Genomic DNA, 19463 nt, shown 5'->3' with positions numbered 1-19463 from the left:
CACCACCGACTGACAGAAATACCATCAAGTTCAGTGTAAAGCCTCACTTTCCTTGGCCAACAATGACCTGACATCCTGTATTTCAGTTGTCATTTCTGGAGCTGTGTCTGCCAAATTGCGCACACAACAGCGTAGCTGAAATAATAAACAAGTGTCTTTTAATACAATTTCCTTTGCCTTTAGTGCCTCATTTTTCATAAGGTTAAAAGAAGGCTCAACTTTCCTAACTTTGGAAACAATGACAGCAGTAACTTTGTTTTGAAGCTATAGCAGACCTTTCATCCTTTAAGCTCAGGATGTCTGTCTGCAACTGCTTCAACTCTAGGCCATGGTCTTTGAAATCTTAAATTATCAATAATGCTTTCTGTCCCTGCTGCGTGCTGCAGGGGAATAGATATCTTTCATGGTAAATTTAGCCAACTCCCATGTGCTTATCTGCCAGGAAAATTATTGGTTTTTTGACTGCTCTCTTGCTGTGATACAAAGTAGATCCCTGTATCTCTGAGGACGGAAAACATACATGTTTCAGAAATAATGAAGTACAAAACTGTCTTTATGTCCTAAACAGAGACCCCCTTCTTTCAAGTATAAAGCCAGTCTTTCATCTGCTCCCAAGAGCATACGTTTTGAATTGTGATGGCTAAATGGCTGCCATCTTGTACAAATCTAAGTATCAGAGGTTTACTTAGAGTTAACTCATTCCATGAAAATGTTCCCCTTCTACTGTAGTATTGAGAGATTCAGTTACGTGATTTATTACAAAGACTAGGGCTGTACTGTTGATCACTTCGATATAAATGGATGCATAATTAATATGTCTGTATATATGCCAGACCACCACCCTCCATCAATTAAAAAAGGACTTTTAAAAGTGATCTATATATTTAAATAATGTGCCCATCTCTATAGTATATAGGCAGTGTATCAATCTATCAGACACACACCTTTTTAAGTGGATATTTTCTTTAGTTGCCAGTCTCCTGTCCTAAAGAAACATAGCTGTATTTCCTTACCAAACTTTTTACAAAACCCATGCAAATTTAGCAATTAGGCTTACTTGTTTCTTTTATTGTGGACCAGGAATATATTTCGTCTTTCTACACAATCCTTTAGTAATTGTCTTTAAGCACCAGTAAAGAGATCCTAATGGAATTAGATGACTAACCTTTGTTCCAATTTATCTTATTCCTTTTATTCAAAGTAATGTATTTCTTTATAACCTCTTATATTTACTGGAACTTAGCACCTATTTGTGTAAACTGTATTAGAAGCCTCCTCGGTTTAGTAATGTTTTTGAAGGACATACATTAAAACAAAATAGTTTAGCAAAACTTACAACACATATAGAGCACCAACACCTACCTCCTCCTTTCCAAAACAGTTAACATATATCCAAAGCCAGCCTGCATACTATTTTATAGATAAACCACATTAAGCACACATTCAAACTAGATTTATATTATTTGATAAATAAGTCATCCCCACACAAACACTAAGGCTTGTTCTTCAGCATTGTTTTATATAGCACACACAGTGTAACTTAAAGGAACTCTAACAGTGTAAAATTAGTTAATACATTTGTGTGACGGGGCGAGACTCACCGCTGTGGCGCCTTCTGCTGTTGTCCTGGGAATTAGCTCTTTCACAGCCTCTGCAGGCCTGTCTTGCCTTGCCAGGCCCCCGTGTCCCTCCCGGACCCTGGTGCCCCTTTCCACTGGGGTTCTGCCCCTTGCAGTACCCCCAAAGTCTCTGTGGGTCTCCCCTCCCCGCGGAACCCCAACCTCCCATCCCCACCTTGCCTCAGTCTTGGCTACTGCCAGTCCCCATCTAGCCCCCACTCACTGGGGCAGACTCCAGTCTGATTGCCACTCATCACTAGCAAGGAGGGTTTGGGCCTGCTGCCTCTGCCTACCCATGGGCTGCCCTCTGCAACCCCAGTACCTTTTGGCCCTGCACTAGGCCGGCAGCCTGGAGGGTTTCCAGGCTGGAGCTCCCCAGCACCTCTTGCCTTCCCCCAGCCCTGCTCCACCTTAGGTACCCAAGTACACTCCCCAGCAACCAGGCCCTTCTCCCTCTAAAGGCAGAGAGTGTCTCTGCTCCTGGCCCACTGCCTTCTTATGAGGGCCAGCTGGGCCCTGACTGGGGCATCGCCCCAGCTGTGCCTGCTTCCCCTAATCAGCCTAGGCTTTTCTTTCCTGCCACAGCCCTCTCCTGGGCTGTCTTAAGCCCCTCAGGCAGGAGCAGGGTGACCACCCCGCTGTAGTTTGTGTATGAGACAAAAGGCAAGCTTAGCTGAAACTATTCTATGTCAGCCAGAGTTGATAACACTTTTTTACTTCTCCGTCCACAAGCTATGCCCTTTCCATTGAGGTAAAGCTGTAACCCTTTCAGAATTTAAGGCACAGAATGGAGGTTAAACTTATTAAACTTGGATTTAATAAAATAAAATAAAACCAGCAATGGCATATTAGGGAAACCTATATTCTAGTATTTTTAAGATACAATAGATACAAATCATGAACTCAGACACAAGCATCTACACACAAACACCCCCCCTCCCCACTACAAGACTTTTAAAGGTAGCCTGAAAAAAACAGGGCTCAGGGATAAAAAAAAAATCTGATGTGGATTTTAAGGGAAAATGTTGACATCAGTTTGAAATGTTTATTTAATGAAACAGTTTTGTATCTGTTCTTTGTTAGTTATCACGCTTTTGCATGGGTAAATGCATGTCAATCAGCCTCATCAAGCATTCTGTTCCCTCCCATCTCCCCTTCTCCCTTTGTTTTTCCAATTTTCTAATCACTTTTTTACAAGAAAATGTAAACACCCCCAAAGGCACCAGGAGGATTGGGCATACATACCAGGGCAAAAATGCAAGAGTGGTCATTTCTGACTGGGATGAAACACTAACATCACTAAAATCCTTGTCTGTACGTGCTGAGGGATATTTTATAGAAGAAACTCAAAAGCAACCACAAACTTTTCTTTGTTAACACCCTAAGCCATATTTGGGCCCTAAAATAGCAGCAACTAAGCAGGAAACCTAAAAAGAACAATGAGAATCACAGCCAGTGGCAGTCCATGCAGCCACACTGGTGCAAAATCTCCATGCCTAGACATTTTTGGACTGATAAAAAAACCCTGTGAGATCATTAAAAAGCAACATCTTTATATTTGTAGCTGCAAAAGAGAGACTCCCCCCTCATCTAATTTATCATCACCATGAAGCAACACCACAAAATGAATTTCCCTGAGCTTATATAAAACTATACATTGTACACGCCTTAAAAAAATGTAACCTCTAGCTCACCTTTATCCCACCTCACCTCTCCCAGACACTTGCCTTTTGTATTTATTAATGAGGAAGAAGTGAAATAAACATTTACAACACAATATTTAAAAGTGATACTATCCCAACCTTTTAAAACTACCATTGGCTTGTTCTGAAAGTTTTGCCTATGAATTGCTCAGCCTGCAAACACCCCCAAAGAAACACGCTTCGCTAAACGCAGTTCACAAAAATAGAACAACTGCATTGTGGGCTCATCATTTCTAAGTTGTGAAGTGCTTCTGATTCCAGAGAACAATTTAAAACTCCCTCGTTTACAGATGGGTTTTACAATAAAATAAAATTGTAGAAGACAAGCCATAGCTTTGTAACTGCACGAAAGAGAGAGATAAAAGCTGTAGACTGACATGCCCTTGTCCTCTTCTCTTCCTGACTCTTCTAGTTGAACTCAAATGGTCATCATCTTAGCTTTAAGCATCCAACTTGGACTATTTTGGCTCTGGAATGTGGAACTACAGGTGTTGCATGTGGTGGCTATGCAGTAGGATATATTGTGGGTAGCAGGCTAAGGTACATGTTTAATTTGGCATTATGTACTGACATTTTATTAAGATGTCACAAACACGTAGGTATGTCTTCTATATAAATGTGGCAGGGTAGTTCACGTGTTAAATAATCAACATGGCTTTTTCTTTCAGAGATCCATCATGCCAAACTACAAGCTCATGTATTTCAATCTGAGAGGAAGAGCAGAAATCATTCGCTATCTGTTTGCCTATTCAGGCATAAAGTACGAGGACTACAGGATAGAACAAGTTGACTGGCCCAAAATCAAACCAAGTGAGTAGAACAGATTCTTGCATTCAAAGCTTTACAAGAAATCCAGTCAGAACACAAAACCGCATGGGATGGTACCAATTTGCTGATTGAGGATGGGAAGAATCAATAAGTGCTAAAACCCCTCAGGTGAAATCTTGGCTTCATTGGCGTCAATGGGAATTTTACTATTGACTTCAGAGAGGCCAGGATTTCATCCCTTGTCTCCCCACCAGGCAATACAAGTCCAAGGACCAGATCCTCAGTTAGTGTAAATTGGCATAGTTCTTTTATCCTCACTGAATATACGTACACCAGCTGGGGCTCATGTCTCAAGTTTTCAAATGCTGTCAGCTAGGAAGTGATGGAAACAAAGTAAGCATTAACACACTAAGGCTCTTAGAAAAAATTGGCCCCAAAGGCTACGCTAAAGCCCTTAAACCAATTTCAGAATCAAAATGAAAATTAAAGAAGCAAAGAGGGAACTGCCCTTTGTGACCTGACAAGTTCTCTACGAGCAGAAGCAACAAGAGCAGCTGAAAAGGGACAATGATAGACCACAGCCTTCCTCTGAAAAGCAATATACAGCCTACTGAGAAGCTAACAGTGCACAGAAAGCTACAGGGCTCCTTTGTGTTTACAGTTAAATTAACTTGAGATTGACACAGAATGAGAATAAAAGGTCAAAAGGTCAAAGCAATGTCATGTGTATGCCAAGCCCGTTGTTTACGTGGCATAGTTTCTACCCTTTAAAACTGTTTAATATCTTAACTCGTCAGCGAGTCTTAGTCCAGAAAAGACTGACATCAGGCTGGTAGTTTGGAGGTAAGCACTTGCCAATTTCCTCCATGTTGTCACTAGAGGAAATTGGCTTCTATTCGGTTACCTCCAGAACAGATTGCTTTTGTGCTTTCTACATGGGGGCTACACTTTAAGATTACAGAAAAACTTCAGCTGGGGAAAAATGTGTCTTTCCATTTGTTAAGTGGTACTTCCTGGAAGGAACACATTACATGATCAGCACTGGCTTCCAAATTCTTTCTTGGTGCAATCAAAGGTTGTTTAATCTATAAAGCTCCAAATGCTTTGAATCTTGAATGCTTTAAACATCATTTTCTCCTGAGTGATACTGAGACACTTGCTAGTAGCTGGGGAGCTCAGACTAAAACATCCCTGGCTAAAATAAGAAGGGGCATCAGGGGAACAGGGCAGAAATAGAGACAGGTTATTTCCAGTGAGGGGCCTGGGATTTTGGAAACTATGTCTCCATCAGAGCCTGATTCTGTTGACCATCACGTCATGTGGTATAACTTGGGTCTCCCCAAGGCATTTTCAGGGAAGGAGGGAAGAGAAGTGGATGGGAGTGATAGTCAGAGAGTTGGTTTTAGAGGGATTTAGGAGAATTTTTAGTGCTGGACTTTTTTCAAGTTGAATTCGTGTGTATCCACAAATAAAAAGTTTGTTCACATTTTCTACATGTACCTAGAATTTTGGATAGGTGATTATTAAATAAGACTAAATAACACAGACAATATAAATGAAGACTTAGAAATTACAAATGTGCTTACACCGTAAAACATATGAAAAGCAGACTTACCTGCCAAGTCCTGAGTTCAAGATGCTGCATCTCCCATGCAGCAGTTGAAGACATCACAAACATTCAAACCAGTCAGGCAGTAGGGCAGGAAAATACTTTCCAAGGTATTTTTAGTGTTCAGGACATGAAGCCATCAATGATGAAGCTTTTACATTATCCAGTGTCAATTTGCCACTATGCCTGACTGCAGCCCAGCTGCACTACCATCATCCTGATCAAATGATTTGGGATGCAGGGTGTGCTAAAGAAGAAACTGGGAAACAAGATTTCTAAGCTCTGTTCTTGGATATGCCATTACTCTAGTGCCTTGGGCAAATCACTTAACCTTTGTTTCTCTATCTGTTAAATCAAAATAATACCAACCCACCGCACCGAGGTGTTGTAAGGTTTAATTAAAGTTGTAACATACTTTGGGAATATATGTGATGAAAATTGCTATATATACATTGATAATATTACCATTACTACTATGACTCTTTCATTGGATTCCAGAGTAAATAATACATTTGCTAAAGTGCAGGGGGAGGAAGGTTTAGCTGGTGTCCAACTTGGGGCTAGATTCAGTAAACCCTCTGCTTGGAACTCCCACCGACTCAGTGGAAGATCTGTGAATGGCTAAACCAGGCACATAGAGTACTTCCTAAGGGTCATTAATTATTTTAGAAATGCAAGTAAAAGTAAAGAGAGAGCGAGAGGGTTGGACATATAGTGGTGATTGTCGCGGGAAACTCCAAGCCTAGAAAAACAATTGGATAGACACCTGAAAATGCTACTTTGGTCAAGAGTTGGATCCTAAATCCCTGCCTCTGGACCACTCAAGGCTCTCATTAATGACACTGGGTGAGGGTGAGTTCATGCAGAGATAATGGTACCATTCCACCTGCACTATGTAAAAAAAAACCCAAAAAACAAAGTTGCATAATTTTCACATGTACCAGTAACTAATTTAACACCGCTAAAAATACCGGTTTTGTCATGAGACCAGCCAGCAGCAGAATACTTACTGTGGGAAAATCCACTCCGTAGGAAATAATAATTAATTATTCACTCTTACAGTGTTTCTAGATTTAGCATGGTGAAATGTGTCATGTCGTATCAAGGGTATATAAGTGCTGATGTTTAATTAATATTTAGGTATGCAGGCAAATATAATCTCCCCTCCATCCAAATGTAAGTCGATGTGTCAGATTCAAGGTTCATGTGTGTGAGGAGAGTGTAGCTCAGTGCTTCTCTGATGTTACTGGGTTGTATTGAAATTTATGCAATAAATATAACTTCTAGTTGCACGTACATAATTATCAAGAGCTATGGGTAGTAAAAGGTTACAAAGCTGAAAGTGTCAAATCACAAGAACTCTCAAAGAACTCCCCAGCAAATGAAACTCAAATAGCCCTTCTAGCCAACTTCCTTCCCACTCCCTCACAGATAAAAGCCTGAATAAATAAGTAGGCCCAGTCATGTGTCTGGGAGGTAAACAAACTTGGGCCCTGCAGAGGAATCAGATGACAGACCAAGGATCCTTCAATGCAATTGCACTGCCTCCAACCTCAACAAATAAAAATCTAGACTTTTCTAGCTCAGCTGATTTTAACCATCAGGACGGAGCACAAAGAGGCAGTCTTTTAGCCAGGGCCTAAGCTGTACAGGGCTTTGTCTATCAGAACTATGGTAACTCTAAGAATAGCATATAGAAACAAACTGGAAGCCAGGGCAGTTTTCAAAACACAAGTACAAAACTCTCTATATAAGAAACAGAGCCACATTCTGCACGAGCTGACATTTATGAAGTATATTTTGTTTTACTAGTATCAAGACATAATTAGTGAATGTAATGTAATATAATACAGTAATATAAATAAAACAAGACAGTCAAAACAAAATAATCTCGGCATAAAACAAGATCCAAATTAAATATGCCATCTTGCTTTTCAATTGTTTGAAAACCTCTCTGCGAAAAATGTCAAAGCATTATCTTCATACAAAACCTTCTGATTTAGATGAACCCGCATTTTCTGATGGAACACTGTTCTATCGAAAAAAAATTCCACAGACTCCACCTACAAAGAGAATACTGACATTACCAGAACATACGTCCATGGAAATCATGTGCTGTACATTCCTTTTTATCCCTCCATTTCAAACTGCCTAGCCTAAAAGTAGAAGCAATAAAAACTGCTACGTCTTGGTGTTTCAGCTAAGCCTCTCTGATAAAGCAAAGCTACAATGCAACATAATCATTAAAAGACTTTCTGCTCTAAAATATCAGTTGTAATGGTAAGACGACTGCATCGGCTCAAGTGACTAGCTTTTACCACTGATACAAGCCAACAATTAGGAATTACATGAGTTATGTGGTTATCATGCTAGATTTCCTCATTCACATCTGCAGTAGTTTGTATCACAGTTCACACAGGTCTTTAAATATTAGGAGACTTTGGAAGACTACAAACATTGGCAGAGGGAGATACAGCAGCAGTGCGGTGCATGGCTTATTTGCATCTCTCTAAAGTATTAATTTCATTCAGACTAGACAAATCCTACATTGCACAAAACATTTTGAGCTGATTCCCTTTTTAACATAAAAATTGTATCTGAAAAAAATAGTCTATACAATATAGCAGAGCTGTGTATTTTTGGTTGGTACAAATTATGTAACTATAATATTGAAAATAGGTTGGGGGAAAGCACAGAAGTTAAATGTCCCTGGATAACAACATACACAAGAATGTGCGCGCATTTCTACACTTAATTTTGTGCACAAATCAGGGCCCAATTGGGAATGCTGAGATCAGAAATCAAGCCCACAATCCGACTCTTCTAAACTACTCTTTCAAGGGAAGAAAAAGGTAGAACTATCAAGGGGAAAGAACAGCAGCTCTTCTCTCCTCCCATTATTGTAGACAAGGAACAGGTCTTCTGATTCAGAGTCTAAAGGAGCTCCTCAGAGAACATTTCAGATTAAAAAAAAAAAAGAAGTTTGGAAAACTGCATCCACAGGGACCATAGCCACGGAAGCATGAAAAACCACAAAGTGAAATTTTGCTTCATTAATGAAGATGATCCAAGAATTATTATAAGACTTCTATTTAAAAAAAAAACAAGCATGGGACAAAAAATGTACTCTCCATCCTGTCTCACAAGCAAAGATATTACTGAAAAACAGCATGCATGTATCTGTGTGGAACAGAGTTTGAAACTTGGTGCCTTGCCCAGAGTTAGAATTCATTTTAATTCTTCTCCTAGGAAGACCCAGGCAAACAAACACTGCAGGATGTTAAGAGTTAACCTTAACATGCAGGACAGTAATTTAGAATGCTGCAGCTTTTACTTTTGAACAGGATTAAACAGTATGTGATTTTGGAGTGGCCAATTTTGCCAATCTTTGAATATTTCTCTTAACTCAATATTACTTTTCAGCAGCTTTGGCTGGACAATTCATTCTTTATTCCTACTGCTATTCTCTCTCTCTTACTCTTTCGCCGATTACTATAGTGTGTTCTCAGTGCACCATAAACATAAAAGTTTTGCATGGTTTGATTTAGGTACTTTGACAACAAAACGTCTATAATTGTACATTTCATTTATTTCCTTTTGTCACCCATCAGACAATCAGCTGTAGGATTTCAAAATAGTAATTTTGGGCAAAACTTCTGTAACTTCAATATTAAGGAAATTTAAGCAGACCAGTAAACAAACAAAGCTATGTAAATGCAACTCATCGGGGTTGCTTTTCAATAGAGTTGGCAAAAAATAGGAATCTCCATTTTGCAGGAAATTCCGAGTTGCCGATGTTTAGTTCTGTATGGGAATTTTTGACAAAATGGAACAATCCATTTAATTGGCCAGCCTGCTTGCCCCCCTGCCAAGCGGGCAGTTCGTGAACTGGGAAGTCCTAGGGCTGGCAACTGGGGAACCAACTGGGCAGTCCCCCTGCCAGCAGGGGGGCCAGGACCCTGATTGGTTTCCGGCCAGCAGGCTGCCAGTACACCAGGCAGGCTGGCCAGCCCGTCAGTCTATTTGATTTCCATCAAAAGTATCAATGGAATCGACACACTCACATGGAATGTTTCTATTCCATCAGATCAGCATTTTCCAGCCACAAACCGTTACACTGGAAAATCTTCACCCAGCTTGCCTCTTCAATGCCCGCTCAGGACTAGCACAGACCACCTTTAAGCTAATATCCCCAAAGCGGGAAAGTTAGTGAGTGTGAGGAACTGGATCCGGATGAGCTTCTGATCTATGTCAGAGCCCCACAGCTCTTGTTTTAAGCAAATCAAGTGTAACACTTACCTAACACTTGATTTTCGACGTGCTGTACAAAGTTTAATTGTTATTAATTTGGGCTTCCAGGCATGATGATTTAGGGACAAATCCTGAGAGAAGCTAACCCCTGCCACACTCTTCAATCTCAATGCAATTATAGGCTGTCAGTGCCTCAAGATTTGGCTTGAAATCATCACACATGCAGACTCAGCAAGCACTAGGCACCGCACCCGTCAGCCTACCTCCTCTTGATTGCCAATCTATCTTCCCTGCATGGAGCCTCTCTGAGCTCCATGGTAAATCCACCCTGACAGCATGCCTGACCTGCTGGTGAGACCTGCCTCCTCACTACTGGGGATCAACCAGGAACTTGCAGCAGGAGAAAGCATTTTACATAGTGAGTGCAGGAAGGGAGACAGAAACAAAAGTGGGCAAACTCTCCTGTTTGGCACGTGCACTAGCCTATATTCTTAAGCTGGTTCTGCTTCCCAGCAGTCAAGAGATCCTTCCCATCTCCCCAGATGATGCCTCTTGGCAGCCCCCAAAACCTCCCAGTTCACAATAGTTTACGTCCACCAGGAAAATCCCTAGTTCACAAAGGGTTGAAAATACTGCCAGATCAAGAGGCTGGGGTTTGTGTTTTGGCTATAGAAAAAAAAGTGGGTGGTTTGGATCCAGGCTCCATGGTATCTGAAGTTGAGGGTTGGAGTGGAAAGTCAGGGTAAAAAATGATCTTGTTTCGACCTGACCCTAAATTAAAATAATGTAAATTGCCAGCCAGTGCTAGAGAGCAATGCACTTCAAAAGTAAGTGCAAAATGTGGCTAACTGCTACTATAGCCTGTCAAGCTATTTGGCTTTATCTGAAGCCACATCTAGATGGGAATTTTTGATCTGACCTCTGTCTTTACAGTTCATTTAACCAAAATCCCAGGTCTATACACTCCCCAGCTGTAGGGCATATGCAATCTGGAAATGAATCTGGATTAAGCAATTTGAGCTCACCTCATATCATTCCTGCCCATTTTAATAGGTACAGACATTTAAACCGGGAGACACAGAATCTCTTCATTCTAGATCCTGCAGAACTCGGGAAACAAAACTGGCAGGGAGGGGTCAGATTTAAACATACAATTTAAATGATGGAATTGAAAATATTTTAATCACTAGCAGAAATATACTCAATTCAAGACCTACTGAGTCACATAATAGGCTCTTTTAAAAACATTTAAAAATTCCTTGGTATAGAATACATTGAAAAGGAATTGGTGTCACCATTTAATTGAGTCATAAAGCTACTAACATCTGCAGCATGTTGTATGAACAACTACAGTTCAAGGGGAAAGTAATGACAATTAATAGCCACTTCGTAGCAGCAGCATGGAATATTTTTATGTCATTCACTGCTAAATATTTACCATCTCTTCCCAGGGAATGCTCTGAGGTTAGAAGTGTGGTTGAAAGGTCCAAAGGCAAGTTGCTGAGTGGGTGATTATTGTGATGAAAATTAATTCTGCTGTAGTAAATCTTCGGAGATGAATCTTCGGAGACTTAGGGCTTGGCTACACTGGAGAGTTGCAGCGCTGGTGGTGGGTTTACAGCACTGCAACTTAGTGTACGTCCATACTACCCGCCCGGGTCGGCGGGTAGCGATCGACTTCTCGGAGTTCGATATATTGCGTCTCATCTAGACGCGATATATCGAACTCTGAACGCGCTCCCGTCGACTCCGGGACTCCACCACTGCGAATGGCGGTGGCGGAGTCGACGGGGGAGCCGCGGACTTCGATCCCGCGGTGTCTGGACAGGTAAGTAGTTCGAACTAAGGTAGTTTGAATTCAGCTACGCTATTCGCGTAGCTGAAGTTGTGTACCTTAGTTCGACCCCCCCCCCAGTGTAGACCAGGCCTTAGTAACTGTCCACACCTGCAAGGCACATCCAGCGCTGCATCTCCCTGGCTGCAGCGCTGGCCGTACACCTGATCTGCCTCAGGTATAACGAGTGCAGCACTGGGGAGCAAGTGTAAACAGTGATTAATCTTACTACGCTGTAACTGACCTCCGGAACCTTCCCAAAATGCTTTAAGTACCAGATAACATTCTTTGTTTTGTTGTGAACTCCCGGCTCCCAGAGCTGCTTTCTGGGCTCCCAGAGCTGCTTATCTAAACAACAAACACAGCTCCTGTTTGCTGGAGCAGAGGCAGGCAGGGGAATTCCTTTGGAATGTGCACAACTAGTGTTTGCTTGAGGAGAGAGATAATTTGCTTGAGGAGAGAAGGGGGGGAGAGGGCAGGTCCGTTTTGAAACAGCTGCTTATGTGGTCTGAAGGCTATTTGCATTTAGTGAATAAGAGAGGAATGGGGGAAGGGGTCGAAAGTTTTAAAATGATTCAAGGTTGGTGCTGTGTATCTTCCAGTCCTTAGAACTTGCAAGGCAGGGAGCTGACACACAGTGTCGGCTCCAAAAATCCACTCTCTGTCTCCCCCACGCTCCCTGTCACACTCCACCCCACCCCCCTCTTTTGAAAAGCACGTTGCAGCCACTTGAACGCTGGGATAGCTGCCCATAATGCACCACTCCCAGCAGCACTGCAAATGCTGCAAATGTGGCCACACTGCAGCGCTGGTAGCTGTGAGTGTGGCCACACACCAGCGCTTTCCCTACACAGCTGTACGAAGACAGCTCTAACTCCCAGCGCTGCACATCTGCAAGTGTAGCCAAGCCCTTAATGTCTGACAGCAGAAAGCAAGCATTCCTCAGGGGACGCGCATCATTTTTCCTGAATGACTCTTGTTGGAATGACATAACATAGCTTCACAGAGCATCACTCGGGCTCTTGGTGAACAGTCACTTTAAAAACAAACACGTATTATAGTATTACTTGTGTTATGCTAATAGCTAGAGCGCCCAACTTCAATCAGGGCTCCACTGTGTCACACATTTTAAAAGGTAGCTCCTGCCCTAAAGAGCCTACATTTTACATACGCAAGAGGGAGAGGGTGAGGGGGGGGAAGAGTGTTAGCTCCTTGTTTACAGAAAGAGAACTGGGGCACAGAGAGATTAAGTGACCTGCCCAAGGTCACATGGGAGCTCTGTAGCAGAGCCAAGAACGGAACCCAGCTTCCCCGAGTCCCAGTCCAGTCCCTTCACCACAAGATAATTCTTCCTCTCTATTTGCTTTATCAAATCCTCTCAAAAGTGAAGTCTCCTTCCAGTTACCCTTCCAGCAAATTCTCTCTCTAAAACATTTCTGACATCAGACACTAATGAAGCATTTGTTTCCCATGGCTCAGTTTAAATAAACATCCACGTAACAGCAAAGAAACAGATGCTATTCTTGATTTTGGGAGGTTGCCATTTCAACAAACAACGCTGGATGTAACTGTTTGTCAGTCTCTAGACAACCCAAGTGCCCAATTTTAGGCCTGGTCTACACTGGGGGGTTGGGGTGGGGGGGAGATTGATCTAAATTACACAACTTCAGCTACGAGAATAGCGTAGCCAAAGTCGATATATCTTAGATCGAATTAAAATCACTTACTTTGCATCCTCACGGCGCTGGATCGATGGCCACGGCTTCCCCACTGACTTTGCTTCCGCCTCTCGCACTGCTGGAGTTCAGTAGTCCACGGGAGAGCAATCAGGGATCCATTTATTGCATCTACCCTACACGCGATAAATCGATCCCTGATAGATTGATCACTACCCGCCAATCGGGCAGGTAGTGTAGATTTACCCTTAGAGATGGTTAGGCTGCCAGATTGCACCATAACCGGATGACGCTGTGGGGTGCACAAGAAAGCTTAAACACAGACACATCTAGCTTTATAAACTGGTTTAATACTAACAAAACTGGGATAGAGGCGGAACAGTTCATCTCATAGCGCAAGCCCAGGGAAGGGAGGAGGAAGGGGAAATCACACATGCGAGAAACAGCTGAAACGAAGGATCAGGCTCAACCTGGAAAAGAAGAGTGGACACCAGGAAGAGGGGAAGCATATGAGACAGAAGGGAAAGGTAGAAGAAATAATAGTAGTCATGGAGATTTACTTTCTCTGTCCCCTCTCCTGGTCAATAGCAGGAAGGAGGTGGAAACGATTTCAAAAAGTCGGGCCCAGAAAGGGAGTTGGGTCTCCAGGGATCCAGCTACAGGAGGCAGCTTGAAAACTAGAAGGCTTCTGAGGGGCACAGAGCCCTTAGGAGAGCAGGTTCACACCAGGAGGAGCTGCAGTAGCCTGTGGGAAAGGGCTGTGGGGTGATGATTGTGGGCCATTTGTCGTGCACAGGTCAATTGCCTGTTATCAGGAGCCATGTAGGAACAGCTACATTGGCCTGGAAACATAACACAGGTGATATCTAATTGCCTTTGTTGGAATGGACTAAAAGTGGAATCCCAGTTAGGAGGCCTGAGGAGCCTTAACCCTCTCTTTTGGGCTGCCCCTAAATGGCCAAGTAGGGAGCAGTTCTTTATCATTTGTTATTAGTGAGAGGTTGTACCTTGAGTTTGAAAGACCTTCTTTTCTATCCCCCTAGGAAACAATCCTTTCCTTGAGCAACAGGCCTAAGTGCTTATTGGGAGTCATCAGGTGCTAGCGTCTACAGGAGCTAACCGATGAAACACCTTCACAGCTTGTATCTGAGCTGAGGCACACCCAGCTCCAGACCTCTGAGATGCACTCAATGACTTCATTGGGTGGCAACAGTATTGACTTCCAGAGGGGCTGTGTGGGATTTAGTTCAGTCCAGAATTCAGGGCAGTGTGCCACACCAGAAAACAACGTATAATCAGGAAATGAGCAAAACCACACACAATTAGCTACTGAAAGCATACATTAAAAATAGTTAAGAATTAGAGGAAATAATTTGTATTAGCCAGTAACCCATGCTGTTTGCTTGTTCTCAGACTCCCTTTCTTATTAGACAGTCCTCATTCTAATCTATTAAATCAACTCCCACTCATAATGCATCCAGAGGCATGCAGATAAGAAAGGCAGCAGCCATGAACTGCACAGGCAAGGAAGACAAAGCATTTATTTCTCTCACAGCTCAGAAATGGAAATATTTCTAGGAAGACCACAAGATGTTTTTCTGGATTCCTTTCTTAAAATCGCTCCCCTGGGAGTTGCAGTTTTTTGTAGACGAGAATTTGTATTTCTGAAAAGGCGAAAATATCCAGGGACACTTGGAGCTAAACTGACATAAGCACATAAGATGACTCCCTAATTAGGGGAAAAAAGTCACATTTATGCTTCTTTCCAGCTTCTCAAGGCTCCGCATGCTGAGCTTAACCCATGACTTCTCTCTCTGGTTCTCAGTGCTGCCCAGAAACCTTATCTCCAACCTACAGAAGGCTTTCCTCACCTCACACTATCATTTACTAGCCCTGCCACTTGCCTCTGCCTCCTGCTCAAGTACAAGTGCAACAAGTGGCTTATTCTAGCTGGCCAGCTACCCTGATCCGTAACAAAGCTGATGGTTAGCAGGAGGGACTCAAGTGGCACTGAAAATGTAGCAACGTTTTAATAAAGCTTCTGCACAAGCCCAGGTAGTACAAGTATGAATTTTAAAATGTTCCTTATCTTTTCATCTGTGTTGTGAATTCAGTAGCGCTATGGTGAGTCATGCTAGGCCTGGAAAGGACTCATTAAGAGCCTCTACACTGATGTAACAGCAGCTTTTAAATCTGTTTTTAAGCACTCTTCAAGCTCATTTGTGGTTGGGTCATATCCTAACATGTTTTGGCCTGTCCCTGTGAATGGGGTCCAGCGTGTTTCGAATGGTGCTAACCCCTCCCCCCCCCACCAGGCTCTCACTGAAGTCCCTCTGGACTTGTCCCATGCCTTCGCTCTATTCTCAGCAGACAGTTAAACTGTGTCAGAACCTGAGTCAGCTACTGCTGACTTTAAACTGTGCTTCATCACACTTTAGAAAGTTCATTATTCCAGCCCTATATGGGACCTTTGCCCATGACCTTGCTCATTTGCAGGATTGCTGTATTCTAGAGTAAGGACCTGTCTACACTGTAAAAACATCCAAATTGGACAGATCAGGGCATGGTCTGGGGACACAGACAAACGCCACAATGTCCCACGTAAAACTGGTGTTTTAACCCTGTTGGGGGAGATCTGCATTCTAACCAGCTGCTTTTACAAAGAGAATGGCCCTGAGACAGTTAAAATAAGTACTGTGAAAGCAGGGTTGAGAAGATTTCTTTTTATTTCAATCACTTTTGAAAAAAGATTCCCGTTCTGAAAAGGGGGGAAGGGAGAGTGGAGAGGCACAAATGTGGGAAGTATGAGGAGCATTGTAAACATGGATGGGTGGGTTGGAAGGAAAAGTCTGACACCAGGGAGGAGTGGGAACAGCTATTGTACAGAAGGCCAGTGGTGGAAAGAGAGAAGGAAGAACAGAAGAGGTTGTTTTATTAAAAAGGCAAATTTGGCCCTCTGGTACTTCTTCCACTTAACATCAATGGAAAATGTGTATGCATACCTGACAGCTGAATTCTGCCCAAAGTGCAGGTGACAAGAGACAAGAGGAAGAAAGAGAGAGAACGAAAGGGAGGTGTCAAAATGAAGAGAGAATGTTGAAAGAGGGAAACAAATGGAGACAGAAGCGGGACTTCTGTCAATCAATCAGCCAGAAAATGCTGCTTCCAGGAAGGCTAATTTCTCTGACTGAGAGAAAACAAAGTAAAAAGCAGAACAGAAAAAGTTAAAAGGAAGCTGCAATAGGAGTAGGTAAGAGTGGGAAGCAACTCCATAGGAGATGGCTCCATTTTTGTGTAGCTTTATAGCATTGATGTTGGGTTTACTTAACAGTCAGATGCATTTTTAAAACAACTTGTGGTAGTTTGGGCTTGGTCTGCTCTGCTCCTTTGGATTGTAGAATCATAGCAGAGAGCATTCTGAAGCTACCCCAGCAGCTTTGGTTGTGGTGTGGGGAGTCAGTGACTGCTGAGGGGGGGTTGTTTGTTTTTACATTTGCCTATTGTTCTCCTGAGAAAGGAAACACCATTAGATTTCCCCATCACATCCCAGCTGAAGCGGGACCACAGGGGAAGCCATGTTGATCAGCTAACAGTGTTAAAATGCAGTTTGCCCTGTTCACATTAGGGCTTTCAAATGTGTTCGTTAAAATATTTTAACTAGTGTGTTCTTTAAAACCACCTTTTATCTTAGTGTGAACAGGCTCTGTGAGGGTAACAGAGGGAGAAACAAGGATGGGGGGGGCAGTTAATGCTTCACTTGTAGGGAAAGGGCAAGAGAGCCAGCTAGAGCGGAACTTACCCTGAGTGCTGAGGACAAGGGTGCTGAAGAAATGTGGCTGCAGTAGAGATCCCCTAGGAAGCAGGCTGCCTGGGGGATGCTTTAGGTTCTGAGGCACGAATAGAGGCAGCAGCGGAGTTGGCCATCTTGTTACTTGTCAGGGCAGAGGAGGGATGAGGTCTGAAAAACCCTGTCTTCGAGCCCTGGGAGACGGGAGGAGGAGGGTTGGCTCCATTTGTTTGGGTTCTGGGAGTGACCATGGCAGGGAACTCTAAGGCAGAGATACTATCCTTTTACCCAGCTCTCCATCTACTTTCTCTCTTTTTTTCTATTTCTCCTTTATCCTTCCTATTCTCTTCTTTCAGGACTAGAAAGGGAGGAGGGGGGGAAGAGGCAGAATTTAAAAAGGAGGGAGCTGGGTAAGACGACTGAGACAGACTCCATGGTTCTAGTCACAAGGCAGCAAAATAGTTGGAGGGAAATGGGTGTACTGTGTGGTATTGGGGACTGTCTTTCCCATACACAGTCTGGGAGGTGCTGTGAAGCTATTGCTATGCACAACCAGCTGGCTGTAGTCACAGAATAAAGCAAATATCTTTCAAGCTCCTAAACCACTGAATGATCGCTGAACACAAGTTCCAGGACTAAAAAGGAACTAAGAAATTTCCTACATGGAAGAATGAAGCAGATAAAAATTCCACCTAGAGTCGAAACTAGACAGTGGAAGACAGCTGGAGAAGATTTAAACAGCGTTTCAGCCTGCATCTTCAAGCAATCTGTGCCAGCAAAAATAAAGACAGCTGCAAGGGAGCCTGATAAAATTTTTGTGAATTTCTCTCATAATTGCGGATCTTAAAGTGTCCCAGAGTATATTTAACTCATATATTAAGGAAGTGCTTGAGATTCAAGTGAATACACCTCTACCTTGATAGAACGCTGTCCTTGGGACCCAAAAAATCTTACCGCGTTATAGGTGAAACCGTGTTATATTGAACTTGCTTTTATCCACCGGAGTGCGCAGCCCCACCCCTCCAGGAGCACTGCTTTACCATGTTATATCCAAATTCGTGTTATATTGGGTGGCGTTATACCGGGGTAGCGGTGTACCTCCATCCAGTAAGGACAGTCTCCTTCCTCCTTCCAAACAATGACTACACTGCTCAAACTCACTCTTCCTCACTGATAAATGGTGATTTAAGTCTCCATGTGGTGCCAATCTATGCCCACAACGTTTAGCTTTACTATTCTCCACTGACACTTGGGTTTTTATCTTGACCAGGACTACCCTGTACAATCAGCAAAAGAAGAGAGAGAAAATTTCTGTACTTTTTCAGGTATTTTAAAGCTCGGACATTTCCTGATTTGTCTTGACACTTCAAAGGAAAAAGGCATTTAACTTTTGCAGTGTAAAGTTGAACACATTGGAGAAATGTAAACTTTTATAGCTCTACTCTGCCCAATTATATGGAATAATTAAATATATTGAAGATATTTTATGGCCTGAACTAAGTTCCTGTTATTCTGAGGGATAAAACTGTAAAGCAATCTAAGCATCTGCCAGACACTCTGGTTTGATACACTACACAGACTCTAGATGAAGGATCACTGATGAAATGCCAGACCTTTACAATGGTTTATAGCATGAGTCTGTTTGTCTTCAGAAGTGTCAAATTAGTCCCTAAATGTGTAGATTAGCAGCTCTGCATTGGGAAACAGATTGGCTATCCCAACTGTGACGGGGTTCGGTCACAGAGACCCTCTTTGGACTGTCACCTGAGGTGCTAAAATTACCTCTGAGCCCTTTTTCCCTGATGGCTTGGGACTCCAGAACCCTGCCTACTTGAGCCAGACATGCTACTCCGCGGCAACACAGACCCAGGTCTGAACCACGCCCCCAAAGCTGCAGGCTTTAACCAAGAACTGCTCAGCAGGTCACCTCTCTCCAGCACCCAGACACCCAGCTCCCAGTGGGATCCAAACCCCAAATAAATCTGTTTCACTCTGTACAAGGCTTACAAGGTAAACTCATAACTTGTCCACCCTCTACAACACAGAGAGTGATGCACAGCTGTTTGCTCCCCCAGGTATTAATCACTTACTCTGGGTTTACTAATAAACAAAAGTGATTTTATTAAGTATAAAAAGTAGGATTTAGGTGGTTTCAAGTAATAAAAGACAGAACAAAGGAAGTCATCAAGCAAAACAAAAACAAAACATGCAAGTCT

General features: G+C 42.8%; 1 protein-coding gene across 2 annotated transcripts in view; it reads left to right on the top strand.

Moving 5' to 3' along the window:
• Positions 1 to 19463, top strand: part of HPGDS (hematopoietic prostaglandin D synthase) — a 64631-nt gene that overhangs the window by 17540 nt on the left and 27628 nt on the right. The window contains exons 1-2 of one of the 2 annotated variants that reach the window (XM_039541835.1): positions 3743 to 3862; positions 3991 to 4132. In XM_039541835.1, coding sequence (XP_039397769.1) covers positions 4000 to 4132 — 133 coding nt within the window. In that variant the 5' untranslated portion in view covers positions 3743 to 3862; positions 3991 to 3999. Of the gene's footprint in view, positions 1 to 3742; positions 3863 to 3990; positions 4133 to 19463 lie in introns of those variants that run through there. The other variant, XM_039541834.1, reaches the window with a different exon arrangement.

Source organism: Mauremys reevesii, linkage group 5, assembly GCF_016161935.1.
Source record: "Mauremys reevesii isolate NIE-2019 linkage group 5, ASM1616193v1, whole genome shotgun sequence".
Classification (NCBI taxonomy): Eukaryota; Metazoa; Chordata; order Testudines; family Geoemydidae; genus Mauremys; species Mauremys reevesii.
Note: the sequence above shows the minus strand (reverse complement) of the source record. Positions and strands in the feature narration are given on the sequence as shown.